This window comes from Salvelinus sp. IW2-2015, linkage group LG25 (assembly GCF_002910315.2).
Source record: "Salvelinus sp. IW2-2015 linkage group LG25, ASM291031v2, whole genome shotgun sequence".
NCBI lineage: Eukaryota > Metazoa > Chordata > Actinopteri > Salmoniformes > Salmonidae > Salvelinus > Salvelinus sp. IW2-2015.
This window is the reverse complement of record NC_036865.1, coordinates 7,065,182-7,075,215: the sequence shown is the minus strand read 5'-3', so window position 1 is coordinate 7,075,215 and position 10,034 is coordinate 7,065,182. Positions and strand designations below refer to the sequence as shown.

The following is a 10,034-nucleotide window of genomic DNA, read 5'->3' as shown; positions in this document are numbered from 1 at the left end:
GACCATTTGTGATGTTTCTGGGACATATTGGAGTGCCAACCGAATAAGTTCTTCAAAGGTAAGGCATGAATTATATCGTTATTTCCGACTTTCGTGTCGCACCTGCTTGGTTGAAATAGGATTTTCATGTGTTTGCATGGTGGGGTGCTGTCCTCAGATAATCGCATGGTTTGCTTTCGCCGTAAAGCCTTTTTGAAATCTGACACGGTGGCTGGATTAACAAAAAGTTCAGCTTTATTTTGGTGAATTGCACTTGTGATTTTATGAAAGTAAAATATTTCTAATAATTTAATTTGAATTTCACGCTCTGCYATTTCACCGGATGTTGTCGAAACTTTCGGAACGTCGAGCCGTAACAGGTTTTAACTCCCTGTTCCACCTCCCTCCATAATAATAAAAAAAATATATATAATAAAAATATTGACAATATTGATTTAAATAAGTCATTGTTTATTTAGTGGCACCACAAATGTGAATTCATATTTACCAAACAAAACACATTACAATTTKTTTTTACTAGGCAAGTCAGTTAAGAAAYAAATCTTATTTACAATGATGGCCTACCCCGGCAAAACCCAGATGACGCTGGGCCAATTGTGCTTCACCCTATGGGACTCTCAATCACAGACAGATGTGATACAGCCTAGATTTGAACCAGGSACTGAACCACTGAGATGCAGTGCCTTAGACTGCTGCGCCACTTGGGAGCCATGTCCAATATGACCAATATATATATATATATTTTTTTCTGTCGTTTCTACCCAATGATTCGTCTGACAAACAAAGAAATGTGTGTCCTGCAGGCCCAGGCATGGATCAAAGCTGGCGAGAGTATTTTTATAATTATTTTATTAACGGAAGCATAAAGATGTTGATGAAGAAGCCACATTTGCCTCGGGATCCATCCCAGCTGGTATTCTGTGGAACCATGCCTTTTTTCGGTGCGACCTGTTGTCTAGCCCTTCGTCCACTGATCTCCACGGATGTTTGTCGGCATAGTTGTATGCTCTGCAAAAACATATTCACATTTTTAGTACACAATTATCGARTTTATTTCACAGCATGCCTACACATTGATAGACTATATAATCTTTTTTAAAGAAAATGTACTAATACCAAAATACCTTTAGTTTCGGTGATCCTCTCAGCTCCGGCTCATTTTCAAGTCCTCTGGTGGTTACAGTCCCAACCTTGGAACGGGTAGCACCAAAATAAAAATCTAAATAAATTAAAGACCTACAACACCTACGGTAGGCCTACAGTATATCCAAACAAATATTTTTTTCATCTCTACATGTAGGTCTCCTGATTTAAACCCAATCCAACTTTTTTGACATAAACTGAAAACATTCATCCTTACCGATACAATTCTCCTCCTACTCTCCTTCTTGGCAAGGGTCTATTGTCCTGCTAAAAGCCCATAATGGGTGGATGGACGGCTTATTTTGTATTCCAATGTATTGAACGAATGTATTAATTACAGTCATTTACCATTGTCATGCTCGGACTAGAAACGTTGTTTGCAGAGTTTACGATCTCACCTTGTTTAAAAAATAACGATATTTTGGAGATTATTTTGTTTTCAAATAACCRGAAAGTGAGCAGTTGTAATCTGAATCAAAGGAAAACATCTATTGTTCTGCTGGTAGCCCATTCTAAAAATGTTGTTTGCAGAATTCACTGCCTGCTACACTTGTTTTCTCTCCTGTTTTTTAGAGGGAGAGAAACCAAAAGCCCACCCCTAACCCGGACGATGCTGGAACAATTGTGCATCGCCTCATGGGTCGCCCGGTCGCGGCCGGCATGGGTATCGAAACAGCATCTGTATTTACCCACGTTCTCTCTTAACCTCTCTTGGGCACGTGAGATGGTAGCGTCCCACCTCTTCAACTGCCAGTGAAACTGCTGGGCGCCAAATTCAAATACTGTCACGAAGTCGGAAGAGAAGAAGTCGGTCCCTCTCCTTGTTCGGGCGACGTTCATTTTCCATTTGTTTTGTCTTGTCTTCCCACACACCTGGTTTCTATCCCATCAATTACATGTTGTGTATTTAACCCTCTGTTCCCCATATGTCCTTGTCCGGTATTGTTGATTGTAAGAGTTTGTGCACATTATGTCTGGCYTGCGAAGGGTTTTGTCCCATTGTATTTATTTATTGTGTTTGTTCACTGTGATTTTTATTATTAAACTGCACCGTTGTAACATAGTCTTTGCTCTCCTGCGCCTGACTTCTCTGCCGCCAGTACGCACACATTACARACAAGCAATATAGCGGATGATTGAGTAGATAAAATGCCCACTAGTACCATAGTATGTGTTGGTACACAGTCAGAAAAAAAGTTAGTTTCTAGAACCTAAAAGGGTTCTTCAGCTTTCCCCATAGGAAAACCCTTTGAATAACTATTTTTGGTTCCAGGTACCAAAAAAGGTTGGAACCAAAAAAGGTTATTGTATATGGACAGCCGAAGAATCCCTTTTGGAGTGTTAACCTTTGATTCTCCAGACGATCCCTTGGGAGCCATCAAAGGTCCACTTCTCTGTATACAATGTCAGAGCTCACAGGATGAAGCCCAAGACTGTTTGGCAGGTAGGAGAGAGAATGCTTCCTCCAGTGTTTCTATAGTGTAGACATTTGGACAGTGATGAGCCAGGCAGTAGTGGGATTCTTTCACTCAGTCTGCCTGCCTTCGTCCCCTCGAAGGGATTGACATTGGGTCTGAAATAGGTTATAGGTTTGGTGGGGAATAAATCTACTGGGAGAACAATCTTATGATTTTATGATCTATTATCTCATAATGTTGATGTGGACTCTAGAGGATTTCTAGGATTAGTCGTCATGAGCATTTGTCTCATTGTACAGACAGAACCTTTCGTGTAACTGTGCGCTTTCTCTTTTTGTCCTGTTTTTCTTTCTCTCCCCATCTCACTCCAAAATAATAGAACCCAGCAGACTACAATGAGTGTACAAACCATTYAGAACACCTTCCTAATATTGAGTTGTACCTCCAGCCTTTTTGCCCTCAAAAGCCTCAATTCATTGGGGCATGGACTCTACATGTTGTCGAAAGCATTCCACAGGGATGCTGGCCCATGTTCACTCCAATGCTTCCCACAGTTGATATCAGACCTCAGGATAAGACSCAGATGCAGACAGTTCGAAGTAACAAAAGTTTATTACAAAAACAGGGGGCAGGCAAACAATAGGTCAAGGGCAGGCAGAGGTCAGTAATCCAGAGCAGAGTCTGAAAGGTACAGAACMGCAGGCAGGCTCAGGGTCAGGGCAGGCAGAATGGTCAAAACTGGGAAAWCTAGAAGACAGGGACTAGAAATAAAAACAGGAGTACAGGAAAAACGCTGGTAGGCTTGATGAGACAAGAKGAACTGGCAACAGACAAACAGAAAACACAGTATAAATGCACAGGGGATAATGGGGAAAATGGGTGACACCTGGAGGSAGTGGAGACAAGCACAAGATAGGTGAAACAGATCAGGGTGTGACTGTTGAGTCATGTTGGCTGGATGTACTTTGGATGGTGGATCATTCTTGATACACACGGGAAACTTGAGCGTGGAAAAACCCAGCAGCGTTGCAGTTCTTGACACAAACTGGTGAGCCTGGCACCTACTACCATACCCTGTTCAAAGACCCTAACTGTAAATATTGTGTCTTGCCCATACACCCTCTGAATAGCACACATACACAATCKATGTCTCAATTGTCTCAAGGCCTAAAAATCCTTCTTTAACCTGTCTCCTCCCCTTTGTTTACACTGACTGAAGTGGATTTTTAACAAGTGACATCAATAAGGGAGCATAGCTTTCACCTTTGATTCACCTGGTCAGTCTATGTCATGTTTTGTACACTCAGTGTATATGCTACTGCTGCTTCAATGGACTCATCCCTGACACTGGTGGCAGTGTTTTGATGTGAGCTCCTATAGATGCCAAGCTCACCTACACTGGGGAGTGTGTGCGTGTGCGTGCGTGCGCATTAGAGAGAGTGTGTGACCGTGTGTGTGTAGGTATGGGTCATTCGATGTGACCCAGTTTCATAATGAAGGGCCCTGTCACAAACATGACTTTTCCTTTCCAGGGCTGGAGTGAAGCCTGCCTGTCATACACATTCCTGGAAGTGTTTCATCAATACTTTGCTCACGGAATCCTGTAAACGATTTTGACATGGTCAGGTAGAACAAGTCTCGGGTGTTATGAGTGAATATGAATTATGTGCTCCTGTCTTGCCAATTTTTTAAAAAGTCACTCTTAAAGTCATTCTTATTTAAAGACTGTCCTGAATGCATTTGAGTTCATCTGGAATCATGACGTGTCTTTGCATTGTTAGAATATGGCTGACATGTCAGTCTGAGAGTTGTGTAGGGAATTTGATTACTACAAGCTAAAGCACACTTAAAAAAAGTCACTTACTAGAGGCTTTTAAAGCTAGTTAAGATCCCTTTTAACATATAAACAGTCCAGTTCTCTCAGTGTCAAACGCTACTGCCATTACAAGTCACTGTCTTTCTGTATGCATTCATCAAGTTTTATGTGAACCCCTGAAACTGTGGCAGTGTTGAAAAGTCTACAAATGGACTTTAAATTCAATACAGCAACGAATGCTCTRTGGACTCATGAGTAAAAGCCTTCAACCTTGCTTGAACAGATAATTAACTCTAGTGACTGAGAATGAGTGGCTGTTGACTGTGAGCACAATTAGGGCACATACATCCCTGCTAGTGCATGGAGATGAATGTACTGTATCTGCCTACTACACTTGGCCTCATCTGCTTTGCTTCAATGTTCCTTACATCGCTAACTAAGCTCCAGGGCTTCATCAATTTGCGAGCATATTTAGATTCCAGATTGTTATGTACAAACGGACAGCACCACCACGGGGGAAGGTSCCTGAATGTATTCTACAGTGTTCTTCTCCCCTCAATCCCTGGTGAAATAATCATCTCCCTACAACGCTACATGCCTTTAAGGAGAACAATCAGTGGAACTGCATATGGAAGCTGATCTGAGCTCAGGAGATGAGCAGAGTCAAGCGWGTAGAGGAAGAGGGGGGAGTTGAAGATTGCTGAGGATGGAATGTGTCAAGTATTCTGACCCAGTTGGGATCGAAGTAAACCAATTATGAAAAATGAGTTTTGTTCTTTTCTCCCTTTTCATTCCAAATTGTTCGGAGGCCTTTTAGTCTGGTGCTTCTCTTACCACAGCTTAAGTTATTCAGAAAGTACCGTTGAGCTCAACTGGCAAAGCACAGAGATAGGATAGTCAGGATGAATACCAGGAACCATTTGATATCCACTGAGGATAAATGCACTGAGGGGAAGGACACTAAATTATTGAATTTGTTCTTTTGCCGTTCTTTTCTTCTCCTCAGGATGTTAGAGAACTCGCTGCTCAGCGCTGAAGTGAAAGAGGGAGAGATTCTGCCMCCCACCATTCAGAAGCTGATGAAAGGATACAACAAGTACCTCAGGCCTTTTTTTGACAGTAAGGGAAATTGCACACATCCCTGGAAAATGAGATGAGGCTCAAAGGAGCTGTTTGTGTATATGTGTGTGTGTGTCTGCTTGCGTGCGTCAGTGTGTTTTTTTGTCTGTGATTGTGTGGCTTACCATATTCCCATATTCATTTCAATATTACCATATTTTGGCTAAGCATAAATCTCCCTGAGCTTTTACCTGGCAGATGGAAGCAATCTCATTCCCAATGCATAGCACAGTATGTGAATGACGAACATTCGCTTTTACTAAATACTAATAAATACATGATACAAAACACAGATGGAGATTTGATTCATAGGGCTAGGCTATTAATATCAAGAGTAAGCAGCTGACAAAGTATGTTATGCATACTCAGTGTGACTTCCTAATATGGAATCCGTTCATACAGTGTAACCTCGAGACAGTGACATAAAGGTATTGTAGCCTTTGATCCTCCACACAGTGTTTGTAGTTCACACAAATCCCTTGTCAGTTTCATTGTTGCTGCTTCAGAGAATCCCTCTAAACGTGCCTAACGTTTGATTAGTGATCGCTGAGACTGAACCGAATCAGAGCAAATGTAATTAGCAGAGATGAGTGCACTCCTGATTGCCATGAACCCCACACAAGAGGTCAGCTTCCTGGAAAGCATGGAAATGCACACACATAAATACAAACACACATTCGCTCTCGCTCTCTCTCTCTCTCTCTCTCTCGCTCTCTCTCTCTCTACAGTCCTCAGTGTAGGTGAGCTTGGTATGCACGCAAGTATTTATTTATTTGGATTCCAATTAGCTGTTACAATCACACCCACTTCTCTTCCTGGGGTCCAGACTTACCCCCATGCGTACATACATACATACATACAGGGTTACACATGCACAAAGGTTAGGCGACCGTGTTTTTTGGCAAGAAAAAGCAGAAATACTACAGTGTTATACAGTACAAGAATGAGAGTGGGTAAGTGAAAGAAAGAGAGGGAACGAGAGAGGGGGAAAAGAAGAGCATTCATATATGTGTGGGGCTGCATGTGACACTCTTGCTGTTGCCACTGATGTCAAGTATTCAGCAATACGTTTCTTAATTAAACATGCTTCTTTTTTTGTCTTGAGGCATTTTGAATAACACTACTTTCATTTTACTGCTTTTATGATTCCTCACGGTGTTCTGAATCCTCTCTTTCTCTTTCATGTCTTGTTCAGTTTCCCTTGTTCTCTCTTTCTCTCTTTCTGTCCCTCCCTCTCTGTGTTGAGTACAATTCAGTATACTTTATTGACACGGAAAGTAAAGCAAGGACATTCTCTCTCTCTCTCTCTCTCTCTCTCTCTCTATTCTCTTTCTGTCTGTCTGTTATTCCTCTCTCTCCTTCCCCTCTCACCCTTTCTCTGTGTGTCTATCTCTCATCTCTGCAGATGGGCCAGTGACTGTGGGCATGAGTTTGGACATTGCCAGCATTGACACCATATCAGAGATCAACATGGTGAGACAACTTCCTGTGTCATATGACACATTGTGATAATAAAATACATATTACATTCCAGTATGTTTATGATGTTACATAATCAGTGTTTAGACTTGAAGCTGTAATGTTTTTGCAGTACAACTGCACTATGGTGACCTTTGGAATTGAACTTTAGGACTACACGGCCACTATCTTRCTGCGTCAGCGCTGGACAGACGAGCGCCTGGTGTTTGAGGGTAACAAGAGCCTGAGTCTGGACGGCAGGCTGGTGGAGCTGCTCTGGGTACCAGACACCTTCATCGTAGACTCCAAAAAGTCCTTCCTCCATGACATCACTGTGGAGAACAGGCTGATCAGGATCTTCCCCAATGGAACGGTGCTCTACGCCCTGAGGTGGGAGAAACACACACACGCATGCACGCACACACACACACACACACACACACAGATGGATCCAACAATGCAAAGTCCTTGAACTATTGGAATTAGGTAAGTCCCCTTTTCATTTATTCAAAAAAAAATTACCAGGCAGGTCAATTAAGAACAAATTGTTATTTACACAGATTTGTTTACACTGGGTTGCGTTCAGTACGACAGAGCGGTGTACAACATTGAATTCAATGGAAACGGCACTGTATTGAACAATCAGTTGAAAAACGTTGTYATTATGGTGGTCCAGATGGCAGATACATTCAGCAGTTTTGTGATTTCAGYTGGTCAAACCCATATTGATCAGGCCACACCTCACCATACCAACCAAGCAGGAGCAAATGTACCTCAAATGAAATGTGTTGTTCAGTACAAACCGTCACGCAACAAGGCAAACGTTGAAGCGAACTGAACGCACCCCAGATGGGGTGGTGCTGAACGAACAGCATGTCTCTGCCTCTGCTTATTGACACACCTTGAATTTTCTATAGGGGTATAGGTGCTGTCTGTGGTGCTGACTTGTTTAGACTGGTATGGTGGTGCTGAACGGACAGTAGTCCAAGGCTTCTGTTAATTGATTCACAACCCCCATCAATGATACACTGCATTGTTCTGTATCATGTGAGTGAGCACATACAGTACCAGTCCAAAGTTTGGACACACCTACTAATTCAAGGGTTTTTCTTCARTTTACTATTTTCTACAWTGTACAAAATATATTTTAGATTCTTCAAGGTAGCCACCCTTTGCCTTGATGACAGATTTGCACAGTCTTGGCATTCTCTCAACCAACTTCACCTGGAATGCTTTTCCAACAGTCTTGAAGGAGTTCCCACATATGCTGAGCACATGTTGGATGCTTTTCCTTCACTCTGCGGTCCAACTCATCCCAAASCATCTCAATTGGGTTGAGGTCGGGAGATTGTGGAGGCCAGGTCATCTAATGCAGCACTCCATCACTCTCCTTGGTAAAAGAGCACTTACACAGCCTGGAGGTGTGTTTTGGGTTCTTGTCCTGTTCAAAAACAAATGATAGTCCCACTAAGCCCAAACCAGATGGYATGGCATATCGCTGAAGAATGCTGTGGTAGCCATGCTGGTTAAGTCTGCCTTGAATTCTAAATAAATCACAGACAGTGTCACCAGCAAAGCACCCCCACACCATCACACCTCCTCCTCCATGCTTCACGGTGGAAACCACACATGCAGAGATCATCCGTTCACCTAATCTGCATCTCACAAAGACACGGCAGTTGGAACCAAAAATCTCACATTTGGACTCATCAGAAAAAAGGACAGATTTCCACCAGTCTAATGGGGCGGTAGGTAGCCTAGTGGTTAGAGCTTTGGGCCAGTAACTGAAAGGTTGCTAGAGCGAATCCCCAAGCTGCCAAGGTGAAGAATCTAGCGTTCTGCCCCTGAACAAGACAGTTAACCAACTGTTCCTAGGCTGTCATTGTAAATAAAAATGTGTTCTTAAATGACTTGCCAGGTTAAATCAAAAATTAATTTCTATTGCTCATGTTTCTTGGCCCAAGGAAGTCTCTTCTTATTATTGGTGTCCTTTAGTAGTGGTTTCTTTGCAACAATTCGACCATGAAGGCCTGATTCACGCAGTCTCCGCTGAACAGTGGATGTTGAGATGTGTCTGTTACTTGAACTCTGTYAAGGATTTATTTGGTCTGCAATCTGAGGTACAGTTAACTCTAATGAACTTATCCTCTGCAGCAGAGGTCATTTTGCATCTTCCTTTCCTGGGGCGGCACTCATGAGAGCCAGCTTCATCATAGCGCTTGATGGTTTTTTCGACTGCACTTGAAGAAACTTTGAAAGTTCTTGACATTTTCCAGATTGACTGACCTTCATGTCTTAAAGTAATGATGGACTGTCGTTTCTCTTTGCTTATTTGAGCTGTTATTGCCATAGTATGGACTTTGTCTTTTACCAAATAGGGATATCTGTATACAACTCCTACCTTGTCACAACACAACTGATTGGCTCGGACGCATTAAGAAGGAAAGAAATTCCACAAATGAACATTTAACAAGGCACACCTGTTAATTGAAACACATTCCAGGTGACTACCTCATGAAGCTGGTTGAGAGAATGACAAGAGTGTGCAATGCTGCCATCAAGGCAAAGGGTGGCTACTTTGAAGAATCTAAACTTTTTTGGTTATTACATCATTCCATATGTGTTATTTCATAGTTTTGATGTCTTCATTATTATTCTACAATGTAGAAAAGAGTAAAATTTAGATAAACACTTGAATGTTTATGTGTCCAAACATTTTACTGGCACAGTATGTGTATGGTTAACTTCATGCCAATCTATGTATACGTGTGAGCTTTACTTTTGCTTGTACAGTGTGCATGGCATATGCGTGTGACTGCATGTGTTTTTGCAACATCATTTATTTATTTATTTTTTATTTTACCGTTATTTTACCAGGTAAGTTGACTGAGAACACGTTCTCATTTGCAGCAACGACCTGGGGAATAGTTACAGGGATGAATGAGCCAATTGTAAACTGGGGATTATTAGGTGACCATGATGGTTTGAGGGCCAGATTGGGAATTTAGCCAGGACACCGGGGTTAACACCCCTACTCTTACGATAAGTGCCATGGGATCTTTAATGACCTCAGAGAGTCA

At 42.1% G+C, this 10,034-nt stretch overlaps 1 protein-coding gene across 2 annotated transcripts in view; it reads left to right on the top strand.

Annotated features, from left to right (window-relative positions):
* LOC111951756 (gamma-aminobutyric acid receptor subunit pi) overlaps positions 1 to 10,034 on the top strand; it is a 78,429-nt gene that overhangs the window by 51,485 nt on the left and 16,910 nt on the right. For both annotated transcript variants that reach the window (XM_023969954.3, XM_023969955.3), the window contains exons 3-5: positions 5,384 to 5,496; positions 6,902 to 6,969; positions 7,127 to 7,344. In XM_023969954.3, coding sequence (XP_023825722.1) covers positions 5,384 to 5,496; positions 6,902 to 6,969; positions 7,127 to 7,344 — 399 coding nt within the window. The remainder of the gene's footprint in view (positions 1 to 5,383; positions 5,497 to 6,901; positions 6,970 to 7,126; positions 7,345 to 10,034) is intronic.